The 27,754-nt window shown below is 45.9% G+C and overlaps 1 protein-coding gene across 1 annotated transcript in view; it reads left to right on the top strand.

The window, feature by feature from the left end:
• LOC147098679 (cadherin-23-like) overlaps nt 1-27,754 on the top strand; it is a gene marked incomplete at its 5' end in the record, with an annotated part of 367,151 nt that overhangs the window by 10,589 nt on the left and 328,808 nt on the right. The window contains one exon of the mRNA XM_085969993.1: nt 5,047-5,139. Within this exon, the coding sequence (XP_085826119.1) occupies nt 5,047-5,139 (93 nt within the window). The remainder of the gene's footprint in view (nt 1-5,046; nt 5,140-27,754) is intronic.

Here is a 27,754-nt window from a genome sequence, read left to right as displayed (position 1 = left end):
CTATTCGTCTCGACCACTGACGTAAGAGAACTACTAGGCACTTGGTCTAACCTCTACTCCCTCTTCACCCACGACTGTGTGGCTGTTCATGGTTCCAACACCATCATCAAGTTTGCGGATGATACCACGGTGGTAGGCCAGATCACCAACAACGATGAGTCAGCCTACAGGGAGGAGGTCCAGCACCTCGTGAAGTGGTGCGCCGATAACAACCTGGCCCTTAACATCAAGAAAACCAAGGAAATCATTGTGGACTTCAGGAAGTCTAAAGGCGGTAGTCACACCCCCATCCACATCAATGGGGCTGTGGTGGAAAGGGTGGACAGCTTTAAGTTCCTCGGAGTCCACATCACAGAAGACCTCTCCTGGTCCCTCAATACCTCCTCTCTGGTGAAGAAGGCCCAGCAGCGCCTATATTTCCTAAGGAGGCTGAAGGGATGTAACCTGTCACCCCTGATCCTCTCTAACTTTTACCGCTGCACAATAGAGAGTATCCTGACGAACTGTATCACAGTATGGTATGGCAGCTGTAGCTACTATGACCGGAAAGCCCTGCAGCGGGTAGTCAAAACTGCCCAACGCATTACCGGCACCCGGCTACCGACCATTGAGAACATCTACCAGAAACGCTGTTTACGGAGGTCACTGATCATCATCAAAGACCCTACCCACCCCAGCCACAGTCTGTTCGCCCTCCTGCCATCTGGGAGACGCTACAGATGCATTCGCACCCGTACGACCAGATTTAGGAACAGCTTCTTTCCCAGGGCTGTCATCCTACTGAACTCCACAAATAAACTCTAAAGCCTGCACATCTGCCAATGCACTTTATTATGGTTATGTTTATGTTACAAGTCAAATGAATGTTAAATGTCTTAATCAAAATGTACACTCTCGGGAGCCGCAAGCTTACATTTCGTTGTACTGCACTTGTGCACTAACAATGACAATAAAGTTGATTATTATTATTATAAGCGTTAAAGAAAGCTTTAATCAACTGTTTTACAACATGGAGGTGTAGTTGTGTCCGTCACTAGTTCCTGTTGAGAATGTCCTGCGCAAGCTGGGCCCATGCCCGAGTATTTATACTCTCCCTGGACAGCGCCACCCGTAGGCCGCTCCAGTATTATTTCAAAAGTCTTTCTTTCATGAATGACTGATTCACGTCAACTACTCCCTGTGGCAGCGAGTTCCACATTCTCACCACTCTCTGGGTAAAGAAGTTTCTCCTGATTTCCTGATTGGATTTATTAGTGACTATCTCATACTTATGGTCCCTTAGTTTTGGAACTCCTCCACAAGTGGGAACATCTTCTCCACGTCTACCCTGTCCAACCCCTTCATAATCTTGAAGACCTCTATTGGGCCACCCCCTTCAGCCTTCTCTTTTCTAGAGAAAAGAGCCCCAGCCCGTTCAGTCTTCCATCCTGCATCCAACAGCACTAAAGGTCAGTGTCTGGACATTGTTATGGATATAGATGTTTGCCTTCAAAAAATTGCTTCAGCTGATAAGTCTTTGAAGTGGAGGTAATGTCAAAACACTTTGGCCTAGAAATTCAGTGGCCTGCGCCACCAGTTTGCGCCCAAAGAGGGCACTCGGTGGCTTTTGCGCCACTGGCCACACCTACCGCGATATTTAGTGGGGCGCTAATGGCGCCGTTAGCCTGTAGCGTTGCGCCGCCACCGATGACGTCATCGGTGTGCGCAGCGCCCCGCTATCGCCCCGATGGCCATATTTGGTCGCGCCCGCCTCTTCAGCGCCGGCCGCAAATAGCGACCGGTACACAGGGGCCTACCTGTGGCGGTAGTGGCGCTAGTTAAGGTGGAGGTGCGGCCGGCCGCTTTTTCAGCGCCCGCCTGCCCGCACCTCCGTCCCCGGCCTCCTACACCCCCCCCCCCCCCCGCGGCATTGCCGGCTGTTTCCCGAGAGCCCGGCACTTCTCCTTGGTGCCGGGCTCATTTGCCGGCACTCGCGAGCGGGGATCGCGCTGTTGCAGGCACCTCCCCCTTAACAGTGGGAGGAAGGCCTGCAGTACCGCAGGCTGCCGTGCCGCAGCATGTGGCGCTGCGGCCCTTAGCGCGCCGAAATTCAGTTTCAGCGCCCCAAGCGGAGCGCGGGAAGCCTCGTTTAGCGGCCCGTTTCCATTTGGGGCGCAGAAACTGAATATCCGGATGGCGCAAGTGGCTCCGCTCGCAGCGGTAATTCCGGCGCCCAGGCGAGCTTGGCGCCCCAAATGGCGCCCAACTGAATTTTTAGCCCTTTGTTTTCAGACTGTCGCCTACTTCCATGTATTTCACATTTTACAGTGCTACATAAGTTTTATTGATTAATGCTCCATCACACTTTCTTGCAGCAAACATATCACACTGACAGTTCCCTGATGTGGACAGATATGAATTCCATTAATACTCATGCCATTGTAAAATCCTCTTCCACTTTTGGCACTCTTCTTTAGATCTTGTATCTTCTGGTGAGACCGGAAAGATCACTGAGACAGAGATCACTTATTGGCAGTTTCCAGCCGTGCCTTTTTTCTCTTCTGTGGCCCTCCTGCATTGTGAAATTAGATTGCTTTTCTACGCAGAACACTGTCCAATAGGACATCCATGACGTTGTATTAATGCTTCTCTGCGTTTGTCTTGGCTTAATTCCTGATGCGTCCACTGTTTAAATACTTTCATTGCCTTCATATTGCTTGTGCAGTATCCAACACTCATTAATTCAGCTGCTGTAACCTCCTCCAGCCCTACAACCCTCCCAGATCTCTGCGCTCCTCCAATTCTGGCCTCTTGAGCATCCCCGTTTTTCCTTGCTCCACCATAGGCAGCTGTGCCTTCAGCTGCCCGGGCCCTAAGCTCTGGAATTCCCTCCCTAAACCTCTCCGCCTCTCTCTCTCCTCCTTTAAGACGTTCCTTAAAACCTGCCTCTTTGACCAAGCTTTTGGTCACTTGTCCTAACATCTCAAGAGGCTCGGTGTCGAATTTTGTTTGATAATCGCTCCTGTGAAGCGCCTCGGGAACGTTTTACTACATTAAAGGTGCTATATAAATGCAAGTTGTTGCTTCCTGTTTGTCCATTTAGGTGACCCTTGTGATGATGAATTCCCCCCTCCTTACTAAACTGGAGGACTGCCATCACCGCTATTTTAATATCAAAAACTTGCAACCTCCTCATTTTTACCATGCTGATGAAGTCTTCATCATATGCCAGTTTATAATTGGTGTAATTCCCTCAATAGCCCTTTGCTGGTGATGTACGCAAGCCAGGACAATGATGACATTTATTGTCGAATGCAACAATTTGAGAAACGTGATGCAGACCTGTACCAGGTGATCAAAGACTCTACTGGATCACCGGGTTGGGGTTTGCGGAGCTGCTTCTCTCGATTAAAAAAAAAGACACTCGAGTCTTGAACTGTTCTTGGAATCATTATGTAAACATAGAATCATTAAAATTTATGGCACAGAAGGAGGCCATTCGGCCCATCGTGTCTGTGCCGGCCGAAAAAGAGCTATCCAGCCTAATCCCACTTTCCAGCTCTTGGCCCGTAGCCCTGTAGGTTACGGGCGCTTCAAGTGCACATCCAAGTACTACTAAAATGCGATGAGGGTCTCTGCCTCTCCCACCCTTTCAGGCAGTGAGTTCCAGACCCCCACCACCCTCTGGGTGAAAAAAGTTCTCCTCAACTCCCCTCTAATCCTTCTACCAATTACTTTAAATCTCTGCCCCCTGGTTATTGACACCTCTGCTAAGGGAAACAGACCCTTCCTATCCACTCTAGGCCTGTCATAATTTTATACACCTCAATTAAGTCTCCCCTCAGCCTCCTCTGATTCAAAGAAAACAACCCCAGCCTCTCCAATCTTTCCTCACAGCTAAAATTTGCTAATCCTGGCAACGTCCTCGTAAATCTCCTCCGTACGGTCTCTAGTGCAATCACATCCGCCCTGTGATGTGACCAGAACTGCACGCAGTACTCTAGCTGCGGCCTAACTAGTGTTTTATACAGTTCAAGCATAACCCCCCTGCTCTTATATTCTATGCCACGGCTAATAAAGGCAAATATCCCATATGCCGCCTTATCTACCTGTCCTGCTACTTCCAGGGATCTGTGGCCGTGCACTCCAAGGTCCCTCTGGTCCTCTACACTTGTGCTAGAGAGAAGTTAGCCTCTATTTGTGCTGCTTTTCCCAGTTGCCGCTGCTAATCATCGAATCATACGGCCCAGAAGGTGGCCATTCCGCCCCTCGCACCTGTGCCACTAATGAGCAATTAATGCAAGATTTGGGGATAGTCTTCTCATCAACTTAAAAATAATCTTTCTAAAATAAATCCTCCTAAGCTGGTGTTCAAACAGAACTACGTAAAAAAAAAAAAAATGACGTGCCTGTCCCGGCAAATGTGATTTTTTTAATGTGTGAAATTCTAGTCCATAAATACACTCATGCTGGGTTTTTTTTTAAGCTGGTAATAGCATTTGGAATCCCTGGTTTAAAACTGAACAAACTGACCATAATAATGAAGAGAGATGACATGGGGTATTAAATATTGATGTGGTCTGAATATTGCATGGGGCGAGAGTCCTTCCCTGGACTATTTTGAAGGAAACAATTTGAAGTCCCTTTTGACGTGGCTCTGCTCAGTGCAAGTTTAACTACTCCAGTGAAATATTAAAGGTACCTGCGTTTCATCAGTGTTCCTGAAGTATGATGTGCCTGATTGTGGTTCGTTGTACTGATTAGATATACAAGATCTGAGCTGGTTGCACAGTGAGTGATCTACATGAATTAATCAAGCTATTTCACACTTAGCATAATGCATATTGATTAGTTCATTGCACAATGCTTTTCTATTTTTGGTTGGGGGACAGGATAAGGCAAGAATCTCAAATGACAGCTTAATGAATGCAAAAGCACTTGCCAAAAAGCGACACTACTTTTTAGTAAGGTGGAGGAATCCATCAATGTCCAATGTTCATCTGATTCATTCATAATTAAATGAAATGTTGCACAATTTCTAAACCTTTCTTGACTCTTCCTTCACAGGTGATTAAAGGCATTGTCAATATTCAAGTAGGTGATGTCAATGACAACCCACCAGCGTTCCACAACCAGCCATACAGTGTCCGAATCCCGGAGGTAGGTGCCCAACTTGAGAAGGAACCTTGTATTAAAACCAATCATTGCCTCGTCTTTTGAGTAATTTGCTGGGAGTCCACGAGGTCATGGGGTTTCTGTCCATTAGAGGCAGGGTGCTGTCCTGAGAATTGTGTTTATTTTTTAATCTGTATTAACTCATCGAGTGGCAGCTTGACACATTGGCAGCACTCTTGCCTCTGAGTCAGAAGACTGTGGATTCGTGTCCCACCGCTGAACGCGAGCCTGATAACTTAGGCCAACACTCCAGTGCAGTGCTGAGGGAGTGCTGCGTTGTTAGAGGTGACATCCTACAGGTGAGATGTTCTGCTGGATCAAATGGACACTATATCAAATGGCCCTATTTACAGAAGATTCTTCTGGTGCATAAGTCAACATTCCTCCTTCAGCCGACACCACTGAAAACAGATTAAATGGTTGTTCATCTCATTGCTATTTCTGGAGTTTATAGTGTGGTAAAATGGATGTCAGGTTTACCCATTTAACATCTACAGTTGTTATTTAATTCCATGACACCTGGGGGCATTTGAGAGATGTGATAACGAGCTCGCTCTTACTAGAATGTTATTCTCTTGCAGTTTACACTACCTTTGGGAAATTCAGATCGGAGGTCCCTGGTAGATGGACAATATTTACGGGGTCCCAGAAGAGTGCCACTATTTTCAGAGGGTCCCGAGTGTGTGGCAATATTTGCAGGAGGTTCCCCCACAAATAAAAGTTTCACGACCACTGATTTAATTTACGCACACAACTGTGTATCCAGAAGCCCTCGATTTTAAAATTCTCATCCTTGCGTTCAAATCCCATCCGCCTTTCCCTATCTCTGTGACCTCCCTCCGAGAACTCTGTGCTCCTCTTGCGTATCCCTGATTTTAATCGCTCCACCATTGGTGACCGTGCCTTCAGCGGCCTGGGCCCGAAGCTCTGGAATTCCCTCCCTAAACCTCTCTACACCTCTCTCCTCCTTTTAAGTCGCTCCTTAAAACCGACCTCTTTGACCAAGCTTTTGGTCATCTGCCCTAATATCTCCTTATGTGACTCGGTGTCAAATTATGTTCAATAACGCACCTGTGAACCGCCTTGGGATGTTTTACTATGTTAAGGGCGCTATATAAATGCAAGTTGTCGTAGGTCAGCCCTCAGATTATGTGTCATAAACCAAATCTATACTAAGGGCTTTAAGGGGGGGAAATTCGGTTGCTTTGCGCCTCCCGTTAGCGCCCTAAGGGCGCTGCGCCGCCAACACCTCCCGCGAAATTCAGCGGGAGGTTAGTGGCAGCAGTAACCGTTAGCGCCCTGCAGCGCTGCACCGCCGGCGCTGACGTCATCGCCGTGCTAAGCGCCCCGGCCGCAATCTTCGGTAGCGCCCCCTGACTTACCGCCGGACGCCAAGAAGGGGGGCCTACCTGCGGCCGGGGCGGCGCTAATTAAAGGCGAGGTGCCGGGTGGCCATTTTTGTTGTTGGCCGCCTGCCAGCACCTGCCCCCGTTGCCGTCCCCGGCCTTCTGAGAAGCCCCTCCGGGGAGTGCTGGCTGCTTTCCATGAGCCCGGCACTTCTCTTGAGTGCCGGGCTCTATTGCTGGCACTCCGTTCCCTGGTGGCCCAGCTGGGGAGGGGAGGAAGGCCTGTAGTACCACAGCACCACGATATTCACTCACAGTGCCCCAAGAGGGAGGCGGGGCGCTTCCAGTTGCGCCCTGCTTCCCTCTTGGGGCGCTACCGATGAATTTCGGCCGCGGGGGGTGCTAATTTTTTCGGGACACTAAAAGTAGCGCCCCGGTGAAGTTAGTGCCCCAAAGGAGGGGGTGCGACTCAATATTTCCCCCTATGTGTTTAATGTAAGCTTAATCAGGAAAAAGAAACAGTTCATTGTTTCAATTGTTAAAAATGTTGGTGCTTTTTTTGCAGACACTTTTATGTTTTATTGTTGGTTTTGCGGGAGTGGAGCAATACCTGGTGTAAGCCCCTTGCTGATTCTCCGCCCACCCAGTGCTGTACCCCCTCGGGCGCTGGGCAGAAGTGAAGCGTCTTACCTGGAGGCAATTTCTAAAATCAATTTTTTTTAAATTTAAAGTTGCTTCTTGCTGTTGCCAAGACACAGAGCATTAGCAAGTTTACATTTCTGTCTGCGATTATTGAGCGCCTGTTATTGGCTGCTGTTTTTTGAAGTGGAGAAGTGGCCCAAATCGATTGCCTGGATTGTGTCCAGAAGGCACAAGATTTCAACAAGGTTGTATCGGTGAGATTAGATTTGAGTTACAAAATTAAGGTTAGCAGTGTTTGTAAAATCCTGCGGGATTATAACTTATTCAAGAGCACAGCAACCACTTGCCTGTTAAGAGCGAACACTGAAGTGATAAAAATCATTCACTGCCAGTCTGCTCAAATTTAGCCGACATATATAATGTTTGTTTGAATGAATAGTTTACCATCGATTCAGTTTGAATATACTTCGCGTTCAGTTTGAATATACTTCGCGCACAGAAAGTTGAATGCATTGCACATGGACTAAAAAGGCTCCTCCCGTTAGCTGTCTGGATTCTGGAAAGGATGACGAGTGCCCTGGACTGATTGGAGGTGGCGATCCAGTGGAGGGGTGGGGTGACACCCTAAACCACAATAACACCAGCTGGAATAACAACAGGAAACGCTGGAAACACTCAGCCGGCTAAGGGCAGCATCGGTGGAGAGAGAAACAGAGTTAACGTTTCAGGTCGATGACCTTTCGTCAGAACTGGAAAAAAAGCAGGAAATGGAACAGATTTAAAAGCAAGTGTAGGGGCTGGGAAAAGGGGGAGGGGATGAAAGAACAAAAGGGAAGGTCAGTGATAGGCTAGAAAGCAGGAGCGATTAAGAGACATTGAGAGACATTAAGAGATATTCAAGGCAAGGGGAGGTGGAAATGGGACAGGTTGAGGAACAAAGGATGGCTCGAGATGGGGTGTGAATTGCGCTGGCAGAATGAAGGACCGCTGAAGGGAGGGAAGAAAAAACAAAAAGTGTGGATAAAAAAAAGAAGAAAATATGATAGGGGCCGAGGTTATGATCTGAAATTGTTGAACTCTATGTTGAGTTCAGAGGGCTGTAAAGTGCCTAATCGGAAGATGAGGTGCTGTTCCTCGAGCTTACGCTGAGCTTCCGTGGAACAATGCAAGAGGCCGAGGACGGTGAGGTCTGAGTGGGAGTGGAGCGGAGAATTAAAGTGACAGGCCGCCGGGAGCTCGGGGTCCCCCTTACGGACTGAACGGAGGTGTTCCGCAAAGCGGTCACCCAATCTGCGTTTGGTCTCCCCAACACAAGCTGGAGCAGATTAACTGTCATCTGAACCGTTTGATTAGATTTCTGACTTCAATCTGCTGCGCTTTTTCCCTCGGCCCAAAGAATTGAAAGTCGGAATGGTTGTGGGGATGGTTTTGTTCTGTTTGGGGAATCTTTCCTTTTGTTGGCAAGGTTTCTGATGGCCAAGTGCAAGGCTCAGTGGAGGGAAGCTGCCCAGACAGTTTTAGATTGAACTGTTTTGTGCAGAGGATGGTGAACATGTGGAATGAACTGTTCAAGGAGGCAGCAGGTATTGTTTGGGGAGGGCGTGAAATTAAGGGAGAATTGGATATATCGGAGGGAATGGATGATTGAGAGCTATTAGTTATTAGGATCTGCCAAATGGATTGCAGAGTGTTTTCTGGTCCTGTACTTTGTATGTTTCTGTGCTTTCTGACACTCTCCATGAAAGATTTATGATTACTATTGCAAGTTCAGTGAGGAAGATTTGGAATCGATTAATTTGTAGACTGTTAGTTACTTAATGTGTATTCTCAATATGATGCACAATTAATATAGAAAAATAGCTTGCAGTACAAGTCTACGTTTTTCTTTTTAGGGGAACATCAGTAGATTTTCCAAACCACTAGAGTTTCATCAAGATCATTATTGGAAGCTAACCTTTTTTTAAAAAAGAAAATGAAGATACCTTGCTGAGCAATTTATAATGTATTTAATCCTGAGAACAGCCCCAATTCTTTCCTGCAATAAAATCAAAAGCCTTCGCATTCTGCACTCAGTCAGTTAGGCTCAGTTGGTGAAAATGTCACTTTGTGACTCGAGCTTTGTGAGTTCAAGCCCTACTCGAGACTGGAGTCTGTGATCTAGCTTGACACGTTAGTGTAGTACGGAGAGTGCGCTGTATTGCTGGAGGTGCGTCGGATTGTTTTGGTGGCTCACGTGGATGTTAAGAACCCCGACATGGTGCGATATGAAAAAGTGCACGGAGTTCTCCTGGTGCCCCGGCCCAATATTCCTCCCTCGATCAACACCACCCACAGCAAATGAGCTGGAGTCTGTGATCCAGCTTGACAGGTTAGCGTAGTTGACATAAATCTTGTCATTCATGTGGAGACGACTTATGAAATGATACTGGGCGGCCTGCTGGTGGCGCTGTCCAGGGAGAGTATAAATACTCGGGCACGGGCCCAGCTTGCTCAGGACATTCTTTAACAGGAACTAGTGAAGGACACAACTAGATCGCCATGTTGAAAAACAGTTGATTAAAGCTTTGTTTAATACTCAGACCGAGTGCCTAGTAGTTTTCTTACGTCCGTAGTACTGAGAGAGTGCTGCATTGTTGGAGGTGCCAGACGGACTGCAGTGTTTTTTTCTGGTCCAACAAAAACACCAAATGAGCTGGTCCTTCATTTGTGGGATCTTGCTGTGCACAAAATGGCTGCCGCATTTGCCTGGACCACAGCAGTCGTTTCAATTCACTTCAAATTACGCGAATGTGTGTGAAGCACTTTAGTTAGGCTCTGATTTGGTTAAGGTGCTGTGTGAATGCGAGGCTCTCTTGTGGAGCCCATTGTCTATCCTTTCCCTTTCCATGGTGGTTGCATTTTTATGCTGAATATGTTGCTTGGGGTCAGCACCTTCGGCCTTTCGTGTAAAGGAATCAAGTTGTTGTACTTGGATGTACCACGTACCGCCGTGTAATCTAGACGTTGGTAGCAGTGGAATAACACACTATCAGACTAGGACTCAAGCTATAAACCACTAGACAAATTTGTTGGAACACATAAAATGGATAGAAGAACAGTACGCAGTACAAATGGTATATTTACCGGAATTACTAATCTGAAAAGGTTAAACTTCAATGATGCCTGTTTTTGCACTAACACTCAACGCAATACAGACCCTTGAAACACGTAACTTACTCCCTTGGTTATTTGCTCCCATGGAAACCCTCTGACTTAAATTCATAACCCTGCTGCCTTCAGACAGCTGAGTGAGCCGAGTGCAGGCAGCCAGATATCAACCTGCAACCTGCAGGGCTGTCTGTCAAAAAGAATTCATGACCTTGCTGGTACAGTCCAAAGATGTGCGAGTTAGGTTGATTGGCTATGATAAATTGACCCTTAGTGTTAGGGGGATTAAATACGTGGGGATAGGGTGGGATATGTAGGGGTTACGGGGATCGGGTGGGATATGTGTCGGTGCAGGCTCGATGGGCCGAAATGGCCTCTATCTGCACTGTGGGGTTTCTGTGATTCTGTGAAATCAGATGTGCATCGGATATAGCTGTCAATCTAATATGTTATTTTATAAAGATCCCCCAATATGTCTTGACCCATTGTTCGACGCCAGACCCGTCCGCCGTTCGACCCCAAACCCTTTGAATGACCTGTGAGACCAGCAAGGTCACAGATGACACGAAAATTGGTGGAGTGGTAAATAGCGAGGAGGAAAGCCTCAGGCTATAAGACGATATAGACGGGTTGGTCAGATGGGCAGAACAGTGGCAAATGGAATTGAACCCTGAAAAGTGTGAGGTGATGCATTTTGGGAGGACAAACAAGGCAAAGGAATACGCAGTGAATGCTTGGACCATACAAGGACAGAGGATCAGAGGGACCTTGGTGTGCATGTACATAGATCCCCGAAGGCAGCAGGACAGGTAGATAAGGTGGTTAAAAAGGCATATGGGATACTTGCCTTCATTAGCCGAGGCATAGAATATAAGAGCAGGGAGGTTATGGTGGAGCTGTACAAAACGCTAGTTAGGCCACAGCTGGAATACTGTATGCAGTTCTGGTCGCCACACTATAGGAAAGATGTGATTGCATTGGAGAGGGTGCAGAGGAGATTCACCAGGATGTTACCTGGGCTGGAGCGCTTCAGCTATGAAGAGAGACTGGACAGGCTAGGCTGGGGTTGTTTTCCTTAGAGCAGAGAAGGCTGAGATGGGACCTGATTGAGGTGTACAAAATTATGAGGGGCATAGATAGGGTAGATAGAAAGGAACTTGTCCCCTTAGTAGAGGGGTCAATAACCAGGGGGCATAGTTTCAAGGTAAGGCGCAGGAGGTTTAGAGGGGATTTGAGGAAAAACTTTTTCACCCAGAGGGTAGTTGGAATCTGGAACTCACTGCCTGAAAGGGTGGAAGAGGCAGGAACCCTCACAACATTCAAGAAGCATTTAGATGAGCACTTGAAATGCCATAGCATACAAGGCTACGGACCAAGTGCTGGAAAATGGGATTAGAATAGACAGGGCTTGATGGCCAGCGCGGACACGATGGGCCGAAGGGCCTCTTTCTGTGCTGTATAACTCTATGACTCTGAGACGTGTCCCCATCCAAATATAATGGCTGCAATCAAACCACGATTACTGCGGCCTTCCTGAATCATGCGTGTCTTGCTTTGTCCTGAGCTGAGAGTATCAGATGGACTGTAATGTATATTCTCTGCACCTTGAAAAATAAGCTTAAGTTACCTAACTTTATGACCCATGTGTGTGCTTGTGGCCAGCAGAAAAAAAATGCCCCAAATTTACCCATCATACACACAAATAATCCTTCATTTTTGTCACACTTTTTCTTAAAGCCAGGCTTCTAACTTAAACAGTTTCCTTATCTAAACAATAGTATTGAGTATTGCCATCCAAGCTTCTTTGCTTTGTCACTGGGCCCTCAGAGGAACAGTTATGGTTCCATTAAGAAATATTTTGTCCATTAATCCAGGTCTTCCCCCCCCCCCCTCCCCCACAAAAAAAAATAAAGTGTGTTTCTGGTCCAATAAAGGAAGTGATTTGTTTCTCCCACACACCAGTACAAAGAAAGTGAGCTGGCTTTTAATGGCATTTCATCTTTTCATCCCTCCCTGCGACACTCCACCAATCAACAGTTGCCAAGAGCTACACTACAGGAGAGCCACTTCACCACTGATCAGGCTCTTCAAGGAGAACCTCTACTTGGTCAGACTGGGAGAAGTGGGTCATGTATCGCTGAATGCTGTGTGGGGGGGGGGGGGGTCTGTGTCTGTGTGGAGGTGTCGGGGTCTGAGTGGGGGTGTGTGTGCGGGGGGTGGAGGGGGGAGGAATCTGTGTGTGGGGGTTTGTATATCTGGAGCTTGCCTGGAAACCATTGAAGACTGAGAGATCCGGTGCTTGTGTGCATCTTGCCAGTGTACTAAGGCGCTGTATTATCATAGGATATACGGCACAGAAACAGGCCATTCGGCCCAACCAGTCCATGCCGGCGTTTATGCTCCACTCGAGCCTCCTCCCGTCTTTCCTCATCTAAATCTATCAGCATAACCCTCTATTCCCTTCTCCCTCATATGCCTGTCCAGCCTCCCCTTAAATGCATCGATACTATTCGCTTCAACCACTCCCTGTGGCAGCGAGTTCCACATTCTCACCACTCTCTGGGTAAAGAAGTTTCTTCTGAATTCCCTATTGGATTTCTTGGTGACTATCTTATATTGATGGCCTCTAGTTTTGCTCTTCCCCACAAGTGGAAACACTCTCTCTGTATCTACGCTATCAAAACCTTTCATAATTTTAAAGACCTCGATTAGCTTCTCTTGTCAAGCGAAAAGAGGCCCAGTCTGTTCATCCTTGGTAGGATGTGAATTCCTAAAGTGACCGCCCAAGTTTTTTTGAAGCCAGCTGGGCCACTTGGTCAGCACAGAGAAGCAGAGACCGAAAGGAAAACTCTCGGGGGATTTACCATGACCTCACCATCGACGGGCTGCTTGGTGAAAGCTTTGGCACAGGCCTGGGAGGAGATACCGGTTCACCAGGGATGATGCTCACACTGGAGCAGAGGGGAAAAGGAAGCCTAAAAAGCTAGACAACAATTATTACAGTAGAAAACCAGTAGGAAATGTTATTGTGTCAAAGCAACGTCGGACGGTAAATGGCATTTTATAGTGAACTAGTGTTAAATCTGATTGCAAATGCATATTTATTGCAATAGCAAAATACTGCGGATGCTGGAAATCCAAAATAACGTTGACTCTCTCTCTCCACGGATGTTGCTTGACCTGCTGAGGTTTTTCCAGCATTTTCTGTTGTTATTTCATATTTATTGCATTTTAATTTGTTAAAGTCTATTTTCTGTGTAGATGCAAGATTAAAAGTCACTCTTATTTGCAAGATGCTTTGAATCCCTCTTCCTGAGGTCGTGCTCCATGCCTTTGCATTGTGAGATTGGTCTAATATTGCAGTTAAACCACCCTGGATATCTAAAGTACAAACAGACAATGCTGGAAACACTCGGCAGGTCAGGCAGCTTCTGTGGAGAGAGAAAGAGAGTTAACGTTTCAGGCTGATGAACCTTTCGCCAGAATAGCTGAAACGTTAACTCTGTTTCTCTCTCCACAGATGCTGCCTGACCTGCTGAGTATTTCCCACATTTTCTGTTTTTATTTCCGATTTCCAGCATCCGCAGCGTTTTGCTTTTGTGCTGGCGTTCTAAAAGTTATCTTCAGCCGCTGCCATTTTACAATGTATAATTTCCTCCCGCCTCACCCAACGTCACCAAACACTGACCAACTGATTATTAATGTCAGAAAATGCTGGAAAAACTCAGCAGGTCAGGCAACATCCGTGGAGAGAAATTTGAGTTGACGTTTCGGGTCGAACCCTTCTTCAAAACTGGAAAGAAAAGAAAATAGATCGAAGGCAGGGCTGCGATCGGACAAAAGAAGTGAAAGAAACAAAAGAGCTAGACGAGATGGTAATAGGCTGAGATTAGGTGTGAAGTGTACTGGCAGGGCAAGAGATAGCTGCCAGGTGTGAGAGAGAAACAAAAGGAAAGGGGGGGGGGAAAGAAGTGGAAAAATTACAAGAAAAAATGTGTAATAGGGGCCGAGGTTATGATCTGAAATTGTTGAACTCGATATTGAGTCCGGAAGGCTGCAGAGTGCCTAATCGGAAGATGAGGTGCTGTTCCTCGAGTTTACATTGAGCTTCCGTGGAACAATACAAGAGGCCAAGGACGGTGAGGTCCGAGTGGGAATGGAGCGGTGAATTAAAATGACAGGCGACCGGAAGCTCGGGGTCACCCTTACGGACTGAACGGAGGTGTTCCGCAAAGCGGTCACCCAATCTGCGTTTGGTCTCCCCAATGTAGAGGAGACCGCATCGTGAGCAGCGAATACAGTATACTAGATTGCGAGAAGTACAAGTAAATCGCTGTTTCACCTGGAAGGGGTGTTTGGGGCCCTGGACAGTGGGAAGGGGGGAGGTATAGGGGCAGGTGTTACATCTCCTCCGCTTGCACGGGAAGGTGCCAGGCGAAGGGGAAGGGCTGTTTTCTGTTTATGGGATCTTGCTGTTTATAAAAATGGTTGCTACATGATGAAGCAATTCACGGTATGTGAAGGCACAGAGACACTTGAGAGGTGATGAGGCATGATAATAATTGCAGCTAATTGGTTTTATGACGGTGACAAACTGGCAGTTACGAATTGTGTGAATCGGAGAAGTGATGTCAAAAACCTGACCTCATCAGCTTGGACGGTCTATGTGTGTAAGTAATTTATGACCCGTGAGTTACTTTATAGCTCGGTTTATGAAGTAAAATAAAAGCACTTATTCATAAAGTGTGAAAATGACTCTACCAATTCCATAAAAATTTCTTTGGAAAAACATAATGATTCCTTTGTCATTTTTAAAGGACCATTGAGTATTGGCACAGCTGAAACTAATCCATGAAGTTAGACGTGACAAACCTCATTAAATTTGCATGTATTCATTTTATGCTAATCGCTGTCCTCTGACTGATATTTGATTCTTGGTAATAGAGTTTTATGACTTTCCAATTTGCAGAATGTGTTCTGCCTGTCACGGTGCCCTGCAGTCTCTGGAGCACATTAGTTAAGGACTGAAATATATATTCAACTGACCTTCAATTCCCATTCGCTGTGATAAACTAGCAATGTCATCCAACATGAAGATTTTGGCACAGGAGAGAATGGAAGGGATGGGATGTATACAATTCCTACACCCAGTGAGTTTGGACAACAAAACCCCAACTTAATGGTTAAAGTAAGATGGGTAGGTTGGGAGAAGATAAGGAAGCTGTTTATAAACCTTCACGGTCGCTGGGTCAGAATCCAGGAGCTACCAACCTAACAGCACTGTGGGAGCACCTTCACCACAAGGACTGCACGGCTTCAAGAAAGCGGCTCACCGCCACCTTCTCAAGGGCCGTCGGGGATGGGCAATAAATGCTGGCCTTGCCAGTGGCGCCCATGTCCCGCAAAATAACCTGGATAGTCTACAGCAAAATGGACCAAGTTGGGACTATCCGAGACTGGAGCAGGAGTCGGCCATTCGGCGCCTCGAGCCTGCTCTGCCATTCAGTAAGATCATGTCTGATCTTCTGCCTCAACTTCACTTTCCTGCACTATCCCCCTGTCCCTTGTTTTCGTTAGAATCCAAAAATCTATCGATCTCAGCCGTGAATATACTTAACGACTGAGCCTCCACAGCCCTCTGTGGTAGAGAATTCCAAAGATTCACCACCCTCCGAGTGAAGAAATTCCTCCTCATCTCAGTCCTAAATGGCCGCCCCCTTATCCTGAGACCGTGACCCCTAGTCCTAGATTCTCCAGCCAGGGGGAAACATCCTCCCTGCATCTACCCTGTCAATCCCTCTGCACTGGCTTGTTAGCTCAGATTATACACTCGAATGTTGGAGTGAGGCTTAAACCCACAATCCTTCTGATTAAGATGCATGAATACTACCAACTGAGCCACACCTGACGCTTTTTGCTTTTGAAAGATTTTTTTTAACGGGGAACAGCAGCAAAGTGTTAAATTTACATTTAAACTCTGGCGGATTACCTCCTGTGCGGCGTACCATTTCAGATGGTTCCACGTCGGTAGCTTTTATCTGTTGCCTCAGCTACTGATGATGATGTGAAGCAAACCAAGGGAGATCCATTATTTGGTATAAAAGTCTTGGGACCAACCAGACCCGTTCATTATGTTATTGTACATTGTGTACCATTCCAAAAGTAAAAGAGAATAAGGGGGAAAAATTCAGTTGGTAGCGACTTAAGAGGGCGCTAAGTGGGGCGCAAAGCAACTAGTGCCCGGGCGTGGCGATATCAGCGCCGCTCGCAAAATTGACCGGGCATTTTGCGGCGGCGCTAAACAATACCGCCATGATCTCTTGTGCCGGCAGATTGTGACGTCAGTCGAGTGCGCAGCGCCCCGGACCGGAAATTGAGTGGCGCCCCCTGCCTTACCGCCTGCCACTAGCAACAACGGGTTGAGGGGAGCGTTATGCTGTCAGAAAGGGACTGGGGGAGCGCTATTTAAAGGTGACCGCTTCCTGCCTTTTTTTGTCGGTGACATTTTTGCACCACGCATTCTGAGAGAGAGAGAGAGACTCCTGGAGAGATTCAACGCTGTGTGAAGGAGTTTTGGGTACTGAGCAGCACTTTGCAGGTTGGTTTTGATTTGCCCTTCCTTGTATCGATTTAGAAGAAACTATGGGGTCTGCACTCAGCTCTTCCCCTGGTTCTCTCCATTGTTCTTTCCAGCCGATTTTATGTACAGGTCTCTCCAGGCCGAGATTCAAGGCTGCAATGAGCAGGGTGTGGATGGAGAGCAAGATCAACCCTCCCCTTTAAAATAAAACAGAATGTTTCAGGTCGATGACCATTCGTCAGAACTCCCCTTTAAGAATTGGATGGTGCCAGTGTGTCTGTGTTCCATTGCTGACTGACATCACATGAGCTTCGCCAGCGCTGTGAGGTAGCGCCTCGCTCCTCGGCCTTAGCGCCTTAAGAGAGGTGTGTAGCACCTGATTTAGCGCTCCAATCACCTCCAGGGGCGATAAAAGCCAAGTTTGCTGACGGAGGCGATAATTAGCGCCAGGCGCTAAACTTTGCGCACCGCCAATAATAGCGCCCCAAACGGGGCGATACTGAATTTCTCCCCCTAAATATTTACTAAGAGACTGGGCAGAATGTATCAGTGCTTTTGGTGTAGATGCTAATTGTGATGTGACTCACTGCAAAATGTATTGCCTGCAGATCTTCTTTCCTCTTATCCTGCTGTCCTGGGGGGGGGGGGGGGGGCGATGGCAACTCTTTTAACCTCTGAAAACTTCCTGGTCCTACAAGTTGCTTCCTGAGTGGTGCAAAAATTCAGCTCCTTCATTGGCTTAAATACACCAATAAGAAGCAGCATTTCTGATCCTCCAGGCCTGGATGGGGTTTGAACCACTTGGCCGCCAAACTGGGCGACAGGACCTCGTGGGCCCCACAGACCTAGGGGACCACTGGGCCCTCCTCCAACCCCACAACCCTTCGCGATCTCTGCGCTCCTCCAGTTCTGGCCTCTTGCGCATCTCCCGATTTTCGGCGCTCTCCTCATTGGCGGCCATGCCTTCAGCTGCCTGGGCCCTAAGCTCTGGAATTCCCTCCCTACACAACTCTCTCTTCCTTACGACGCTCCTTAAAACCTGGCTCGGTGTCCAATTGTGTTTGATAGCGCTCCTGTGAAGCACCTTGGGACCTTTTACTATGTTAAAGGCGCCGTATAAATGCAAGTTGTTGCTGTTGCCTGCGTGAAGACCGTTCAAAAGTATGGAGTAGCAAGATAAGGGATTATTTCATGCAGCCATAATGTTGGTTCAGATACAAGAAATATTACTCATTTGTGAGCAGAAACTCTATGTATCTAATCTGCAACAAGTCACTCACTGAGAGAACATCAAAGTTGTCGTATTATATGAAGGAACAGAGGTTAGGTTTACTGATGAAGCTAATTTATTAACGCATGTCAAAGAATGGATACAGTGAAAGTGTTTTAATTAAATTCACACTTACTGAGCAAATTTGAATCTGGAACAACTAATTTTGCTTGTCTGTATTTTAATAACTTGACTACACAAAACATGTTTAACCATCTTATTTCAACTTCAGTTCATAGCGTGTGACTTGACATTAGTTAAGGGATTGGATCAGTAATGTGGTTCCACACTGAAGGTCCAATTGTTTTCTGCTTCAGTAATGCCGCAGAAAATTGATATGAAGGGCACTGCGATAACCTCTCACTTCTAGGGTATATTGACTGTCTTTGCAGGAAGTTACTTCTGTTTTGAGAGTGTGGATCACTCTCGAGTTGAACCCTTTGTGTGTAATCTCTCGGAATGGATGGTAGGAATGAACTCTGTGCAAGGAACAAAGGAGGAGGAATAGACCATTTGACCCGCTGCGCCGTATTTTTTTTTTGCCGTAGCACCTCTATCTTTTTCATCCTAATTCCTTACTGCCCTTACGTCCCACCATTGGCGGCCATGCCTTCAGCTTTCTCGGCCCCCCAAGCACTGGAATTCCCTGCCTAAGCCTCTCTGCCTCTCTCTCCTCATTTAAGATGCTCCTTAAAACATATCTCTTTGATCAAGCTTTTGGTCACCTGCCCTATTATCTCCTTATGTGGCTCAGTGTCAATTTTTTGTATGATAACGTTCCTGTGGAGCACCTTGGGGCATTTTACTATTTTAAAGGTGCTATATAAATGCAGCTTGTTGGTGTCACTTTCCATGTAAGTCTCTCTCTTTTAAACATCTCAGTTGATTTTGCATCGATGACCTTTTTGTTAAACATTCCTGCACTTTGTGAAGAGGTTTTTCTGACTGAATTCCAAACCTGTATTTGACCAAATTGGGCCAGTTTGCCAAATGTCCCTGTGGACATTTCAGGTCTGCGTGTACCTGTGTCTTCAATATTATTTACGTGGTACTGATCCATGAAGGGAATGGCTACCATCTATGGTTAGATAGATGGTCGCAAAGGGAATAGTGTGAGTTGTGTGACATTCTTGGTGCACAAGGTTGTCGATCAATTTTCTTTTAAATCAATAGCATTTAGTTTCTATTCCCTTGGTGGTCTGTACTTTGCAGTGTTGAGGTAGATCTACAGTTGGAAAAGTTTTCCACTGTAACTTGGTAGATTGCAGAAATCTTTCAGCTTTACAAATATTCAAGCTTCATCTATTCCCAAGCAGAAAGCTGGGGCAGACCACTTGCATGTACTCGCGCATACAAACGCCTAGCCCCAATTACAGGAAACTTTTTTTTATCCGGGACCGGCGTACTGCCGGTTGATCAAAAAGTCCGGATTACAGAGAGGTATACTTACTAAGTACGAGAGCCCCGTACACGGCCACAGAGCCAGGCGTCCCTGTTGCATGGCAACAGGTGCAGGAACTCCGGTTACACGGCCACTAATATGAAGTAAAACTTACCTGAACCTACTCCTGAATTTTGCCGGTTAAGAGAGATTTCCGGTTATTTAGGTGCCGGTAAAGAGAGTTTCCTGTACTACATCCAGGGATTGTACGCAGGTTAACACTTCTGTTACGATAGGACACATGGAGGAATTTTAGAAGGACATGCTAAGCATTTGTACATTATGATTCTCACTGTCTCATTTCAAGGTTGCAAAGTTCATGGGATCATTGTGTAATTAGATTTGATAATCATAATGGCCAAATTTCAGGTCTAGTCGAATTGTCAAGAAAATCTGTAATCCACACAGAGGTGCTTGTAAGGCATGTTGTAAAGAAAGTCGGTGTCTACAAGTGACCTATACATGGCGAGATGCACTACGAACTGTAAGGGCACAGCTAAGCTGAGGATAATATTTCCGGTGCTCCATAAATACAGAGGCTGTACTGGAAGAGAATAAGTGGGATCCTGATGTTTAAAAATGGAGAAGATTCGGAAGCAGGGAATTATGGAGCAGAGTCTAAGAGCGGCAGTGGGGAGAGTACTGGAGAACTTTGTAATCTCTTACTGATCCTTCGTAGTGAGAGGGTTTGAGTACAGGAACAAGGATGTCTTGCTGCAGTTGTACAGGGCCTTGGTGAGACCACACCTTGAGTATTGTGTGCAGTTTTGGTCGCCTTATCTGAGGAAGGATGTTCTTGCCCTGGAGGGAGTGCAGCGAAGATTCACCAGGCTGATACCTGGGATGGCAGGAATGACGTACGAGGAGAGATTGGGTCGATTGGGCTTATACTTGCTGGAGTTTAGAAGAATGAGAGGAGATCTCATTGAAACTTATAAAATTCTAACAGGACTGGACAGACTAGATGCAGGAAGGATGTTCCCGATGGTCGGGGAGTCCAGAACCAGGAATCACAGTCTAAGGATAAGGGGTAAGCCATTTAGGACAGAGATGAGGAGGAATTTCTTCACCCAGAGAGTGGTGAACCTGTGGAATTCTCTGCCAAAGAAGGCAGTGGAGGCCAATTCATTAAATATATTCAAGAAGGAGTTGGATATATTTCTTAAGGCGAAAGGGATCAAGGGATATGGAGAGAAGGCAGGGACAGGGTACTGAATTTGGATGATCAGCCATGATCTTATTGAATGGCGGAGCAGGCTCGAGGGGCCGAATGGCCTACTCCTGCTCCTATCTTCTATGTTTATTTGACGGGGGGGATTCTGGTGGGGGTAATTAGCAGGGTTTGAGGAGCAGCAGATAATGTACGAGAATTCTCGGAGGGTGGACTGGGTCTGTCCAGTTGAAATAATTTACGGGGGATATTTTGGAAAGTATTTGATATCGTTCCATGTGTAAAAATAATATTTTGGGATGTGGCATATGCGTTATCGGAGACATGGGGGTCGATTTTCATTGACCCGTGGAGTCGGGATTGGAGGCGTGCGGGGGGTTAATGTCCTGAATTCGGGGATCCCGACACCATCCCGCCCCCAACCTGCCTCCATGTAAATTTCAAAGGAGGCGGGTACCCGCCCCCGCACTGGGAGCCGCCTACCTGAGGCGGGAAAGGATTAGTGCCAATTAACTGCCTGTTAACAGGTAGTTAAGAGGCAGTTTTTAGCCTAACCCCTATTTTAAAGCTTGAAGTGTGGGATTCCCAACGGCTCCAAACCACGCCAAGTTAGAGGAGTCGGGCAGTTGGGTTGAAGGACTTGGAGGAGTCGAGATGTCGGTGTTCAGGTGAGTGATGTGTGCATGAGTGCAAATGTAAGTGTGTTTGGTGTGTCTGAAGTGTGTAAAGAAGTTTAAATTACCTGTACTTACCTTTACAGCCTTCCTTCCTTTAGGTTTCGGGAGTCCATCATCTAACCAGCACAGAAAGCAGAATGGCTGCGATCTGTCAAAAGTGACAGCCTGCAGCTTTCTGTGCCGGTGAGATTTCTAACTGAGTTTGTGTAGAAGGACTCAGGTTAGAAGTAAGACTGTCAGTGTTTGACAGCTTCAAACAGCTGTGAAACACTGATATTTCATTTGTCAAAACGTCTTGACAGATGAAATTTCAGTCTGTGACGTCACCTGTTGCCGGGTGGCCCTTAATTGGCCTGCTGAGCCAGCTGGGCGGGCTCAACAAGGTCAATCAAGTTAAAATCGCGTGGATTGGCCGCATCTCAATGGAGGCGGGACTACAACCCCGAAAGTTGTAGTCCCGCCTCCAATCAGACTTTGAAAATCACCCCCATGAAATCTGGTAAGTGTCGTATGTTTGAAAAAAAACAGGTGACTTTGAAACTATGGTTACCAAAACGTTTACCACTCCAGGTTTTTCCCTCACCTCACGTCTGGGTCAGTCGTAGACTAATTGATAAGAGATTGATTGCCGTGGTTAGTCAACAGCTCCATCGTTGTTGTATCATGCGACTATCAGGACGGTAGAAGGATAACTCGATGGCTCTTGTTTTATTTTGTCCAGCACTTCCTATGATGCTTTTAAAGAAGGCTAAGACTTGTAAAGTGAATGGCAGGTTAGCTGTCTTAGTAGAAATTGCACTTAGCAATAGAAAGTGATAAAAAATAAATACAAAGAATTGTTGGGTAATTTCATTACTCCCATGCTCCCGGTCAAGGGACCATGAGATGGAGATAAAAGTGCGACAGTGTAGTGCTAATTGTCAGACCTGTGTTTCCTTTGGGAGGGCTGGTTGAGTGAATTTATCTACGTAAGTAAGGAAATAGACAAGCCTCTGGTTAATATTTTAGGAGCTGCATCAATGAATTTCTTGTGGATGTTGAGTAGTCAAGTTTCACGTGGGTCTGCCTTGGATATCGGGTTGTTCTCACTATTCATGTGATTGTATAGGAAGTTGCTTGTAATGTAAACTTTGCTGATGATTGCAAGCTACGGGCGCACTCGCGCCTCTGAGTCAGAAGGTCGTGGGTTCAAGTCCCACTCCAGAGACTGGAGCACAAAAACCTAGGCTGACACTCCCGGTGCGGTGCTGAGGGAGCGCTGCACTGTCGGAGGTGCCGTCTTTTGGATGAGATGTTAAACCGAGGCTCTGTCTCTGCCCCCTCGGGTGGATGTAAAAGATCCTGTGGCACTATTCGTAGAAGAGCAGGGGAGTTATCCCCGGTGTCCTGGCCAATATTTATTTGTCAATCAACATCAGTAAAACAGATTATCTGGTCATTATCACATTGCTGTTTGTGGGAGCTTGCTGTGTCAAATTGGCTGCTGCGTTTCCCTACATTACAATAGTGACTATGTGGAGGAATAGCCATATTCAGAAAAATACACCATCCTATGAAAGAAAAAGCCTTATTAAAACATGACATACTGGGTCTGGAAGTCTGGAAGCCTTAACAGTCAAAAGCTGTGAACAGCATACAGGATATTGAGATAAGATAAGTTGTTGACACTGAGACAGTAGCCTTATTGAAGTAGAAAGTTGGAGGTTCCTAAAAGTCTGAAGCCTTGGAAAGAACACAATGCTTTACCCAGTTAAGTGTTATAAACCAACACTTCGGAAAGAAACACAGAACATTAAAGAAACATGTGCCTTTGTAAAAATGACATCAAATGAAACACGGAGACACAAGTCTGTGGTACAACCAGTTGAGGTAAATAAGAATTGCATAGATCATCCTAAGTGAGGTGTTCTAAATGCAAAAGATACAAACAGAAGACCTTCGTAAGAATGACATCAAATAGATACAGCCATCACATTGTTTTTATGATAAGTTTTGAACATCTAAAGGTAGAGACACAAGTCTGCTTGCTACAGCTGAACTAACTAAGAACAGAAGGAGTCAACAGAAAAATGACTAGAGATAATTAGCTTACATCAGCAGAAGACTTCAAAGGATATACTGCTGAGAGAGAGTATAAAAATTGGACTTTCAAATGGGAAGATAGATTCGCTTGAAGGGGCAAAGAGATTCTCAGGCTTCAGAGGCAAGCTCTGCAAGTCTACAACTCTTTGTATCTCGGGGATCAAAAAGCTACTTGTATTTGATTTTGGTGGATATCCTGGAATAAGACTAAGAAATGTAAAAATGTAACGAAGTTAAGATTTGAGAATAAGGATCTCTGATAATAGAATTGTAAGTTTTCTGTATTGGAACTGTTAATGTTGCGATTGAATCACCAGCTGTAAGTTACATGTCGGTTCTTTAATAAATCTATATTTTTTTAGAATTGTCTCACATAGTACTTCTGTATCAAACTCGCAAACTCAATCTCTGTACACTCTTTGGTGAGGAGTTGCAGAATTCTGGAGGAGTTTTCCAGACCCTCATAATATCCGGAAGGTTACAGTCTAGCTAAACTTATTAAAAGTGCTATCCGGAGGACGGTAACATCTTCAGGTTGTTCCTTTCCTTTAGGGAGAGATAGTCTGGACCTTTAGACCCAATTAAGCGTCTTTAGGATTCAGCTATCTCTAACCTTAGTTGAAAGTGAACGTCTGGGGAATACGCCTGATCCAGGGTAGCCCTACAGGGGCTAGGACTAGTAACAATCCTTTCAACTACACTTCAAAAAGTACTTCATTGGCTGTAAAGCACTTTGGGACGTATGAGGCTGTGAAAGGCGCTATAGAAATGCAAGTTTTTTTTAGAAGCAGCACAACAGATGCTGCTCGGCAGCTAGACAACCTAGATTATGTTTACACCATTCCCCTGGTGGATATGTCCTATTCTCTTCTCCCCTGCAAACAAACATACCTATCAGGAAAGATTGAACAGGCTGGGGCTGCTATCTCTAGAAAAGAGAAATGTAAGAAGTCATACAACACCAGGTTATAGTCCAACAGCTTTATTTGAAATCACAAGCTTTCGGAGCGCTGCTCCTTCGTCAGGTCACCTGACGAAGGAGCAGCGCTCCGAAAGCTTGTGATTTCAAATAAAGCTGTTGGACTATAACCTGGTGTTGTGTGACTTCTTACATTTGTCCACCCCAGTCCAACTCCGGCATCTCCACACCATAGAAAAGAGAAGACTGAGGGGTGACCTGATCGAGGTCTTTAAGATTATGAAAGGGTTTGATAGGGTAGACGTAGAGATGATGTTTCCACTTATGGGTGAGACCCAGAACTAGAGGCCAGAAATATAAGATAGTCACTAATAAATCCGATTGGGAATTCAGGAGAAACTTCTTTACCCAGAGAGTGGTGAGAATGTGGAACTCGCTACCACAGGGAGTGGTTGAGGCGAATAACATAGACACATTTAAGGAAGAGTTAGAGAAACACAAAGGAGAAAGGAATAGAAGGATATGTTGATGGGGTGAGATGAAGAGGGGTAGGAGGAAGCTCGTGTGGAGCATAAACACCGACATGGACCAGTGGGGCCGAATGGCCTGTTTCTGTGCTGTAAATTCTTTGTAACTGGGGGGGAAAAAAGTGTTTTGTAATTGTCCAGTAATATCCCTCGGACTGTGGTACCCAGGAGCTGCTTGGTTTTATATTGCAGACGATCTATATATCTCAACGGCATGTTATAAAATCAATGTGATATACTTTGTAGGTTTATTCCCTGAACATGGTTTTTAAGAAACAATTTTTTCCTGGTTATCAAATTTGTGACCAGTTCTTAACATTAGGAATGGAACTTCCTGAGATAAACACTTTGTTTCCCCGTTACAAACAGATATTTCATAGAATCATTGAAATCTACGCACAGAAGGAGGCCATTCGGCCCATCGTGTGTGTGCCGGTCGACAAAGAGCTCTCCAGCCTAATCCCACTTTCCAGCTCTTGGTCCGTAGCCCTGTAGGTTACGGCACTTCAAGTGCAGATCCAAGCACTTTTTAAATGTGATGAGGGTTTCTGCCTCTCCCACCCTTTCAGGCAGTGAGTTCCAGACCCCCACCACCCTCTGGGTGAAAAAAGTTCTCCTCAACTCCCCTCTAATCCTTCTACCAATTACTGTAAATCTATGCCCCCTGGTTATTGACCTCGCTGCTAAGGGAGGTCAGCTAACATATTTCAGGTGACAAAAATAACACCTTATGGGGGAATTTCTTTTAAACTAGGACACGTGTAGAGTCACTTGCTTATTATTGAACTCGTATTCGATTTGGTAATTATAAATTGCATTAATGCCATTTAGTGGTGGGGGGGAAAAACCCATTACAGGGACCTTTTTGTGAGTGGCGATCGTAATGGTTGGATCTCAGCTTTTCAGTGTTTCAAGCAACTGAATCAGTAGCCGGTTACAGCCGTGTTATTTTTCTGCCCAGGTTAGTGGGTGCGATGAGTAGGCAACATAAAAATTGAGCCATAAATTAAAAACTTTCAATTAAGCAGTTACAACAAAACTGTGGAAACAATTACTGGGTGAAATACTTAATTGGAATTTCTCTGTTACACCAGCCAGCATTAACTCACAGTGAAGCATTTAATTTTCTCTTCACCACCTCCTTAATGCATTCTTATGCAAACAGCAGTTTATATTAACCGGCACTGTGATAGAGAGTTGCGCTGTTTACCCTACTGTGATGTTGACACTCTTATTGAAGTACTCAAATCTCCATGTAGCAACAAGCACAGCTTATGCTTCACATCAAGACTTGTATAAACGGGGACTGCCTTCAATTCCAGCCCTGTATTGGGCAGGATTTGCTATCGTACTAGTGTTTAGATCACCGTCTCCCCATCTTAATTTCTCTTTGCATGTGCAGGTCATAGTTGAGAGTCTCAATCCCACAACCTGCCCCAAAACACACATGGTGCCAGCTCTGGTGGAACGCCTCTGGTGGACCAGCAGCTATATAATACGATAGCAAAATACTGCGGATGCTGGAAATCTGAAATAACAACAGAAAACGCTGGAAAAACTCAGCAGGCCAGGGCTACATTGGTGGAGAGAGAAACAGAGTCAACGTTTCGGGTCGAAGACCCTTCGTCGGAACTGAGAAAAAAGCAGGAAATGAAACAGATTAAAAAGCAAGTTTGGGGGCTGGGAAATGGGGGAGGGGATGAAAGAACATAAGGGAAGGTCTGAGAGAGGTGAAGCGACATTGAGAGATATTCAAGGCGAGACGAGATGGTAATAGGACAGGTAAAGAGACAAACAATGGCTCTAGATGAAGTGTGAAATGCGCTGGCAGAGTGAGAGACAGCTGCCATGTGGGAGAGAAAAAAAAAGGAAAAGGCACAAACCAAAAGTGTGGATAAAAAATATATAAACGTTAATTCTGTTTCTCCACGGATGTTGCCTGGCCTGCTGAGTTTTTCCAGCGTTTTTTGTTGTTATCTATATAATATGTTCTTACATGGGTTCATTGTGAACAAAGACTTGGATTTCTATACAGGAAACTTTTTTTTATCCGGCACGGACGGGACCGACGTGGTGCCGGTTCATCAAAAATTCCGGATAACCGAACGCTATAGTGAAAGATACGGAGCTGAGAGCGCCGTATAAAGCAACAAACCCTGTTGCTTAGCAACAGGTTCAGAACAATGGCCACAAGTTGCAAGCGCCTCTGTAGCTTAGCAACAGCTGCAGCCACACCCTTGCACAGCAACAGATGGAGGAAGGCAAGTAATAAAAGTTACCTGAACCTACTCTTGAATTTTGCCGGTTAACCGAGATTTCTGGTTATTTAGGTGCCGGTAAATCGAAAGTTTCCTGTAGCGCCTTTCATGGCCACCGGACGTCCCAAAGTGCTGTACAGCCAATGAAGTACTTTTTGAAGTGTAGTCACTGTAGCCATGTAGGAAACACGGCAGCCAATTTGCGCACAGCAAGCTCCCACAAACAGCAATCTGATAATGACCAGATAATCTGTTTTACTAATGTTGATTGAGGGATAAATATTGGCCAGGACACTGGTGATAACTTCCCTGCTCTTCTTCGAAATAGTGCCATTGGATCTTTTACGTCCACCTGAGAGCGCCGACAGGGTCTCAGTTCAAGGTCTCATCCGAAAGATGCCACCTCCGACAGTGCAGCACTCCCTCAGTACTGCACTGGAGTGTCAGCTTGGATTTTTGTGCTCAAGTCCCTAGAATTTTTTTTAAATATTTGTTCTGGGATGTGGGCGTCGCTGGCAAGGCCAGCATTTATTGCCCATC

The sequence above is a fragment of the Somniosus microcephalus genome, chromosome 29 (genome assembly GCF_052327205.1).
Source record: "Somniosus microcephalus isolate GS21.2 chromosome 29, FLI_Smic_1.0, whole genome shotgun sequence".
Lineage (NCBI taxonomy): Eukaryota > Metazoa > Chordata > Chondrichthyes > Squaliformes > Somniosidae > Somniosus > Somniosus microcephalus.
Note: the sequence above shows the minus strand (reverse complement) of the source record. Positions and strands in the feature narration are given on the sequence as shown.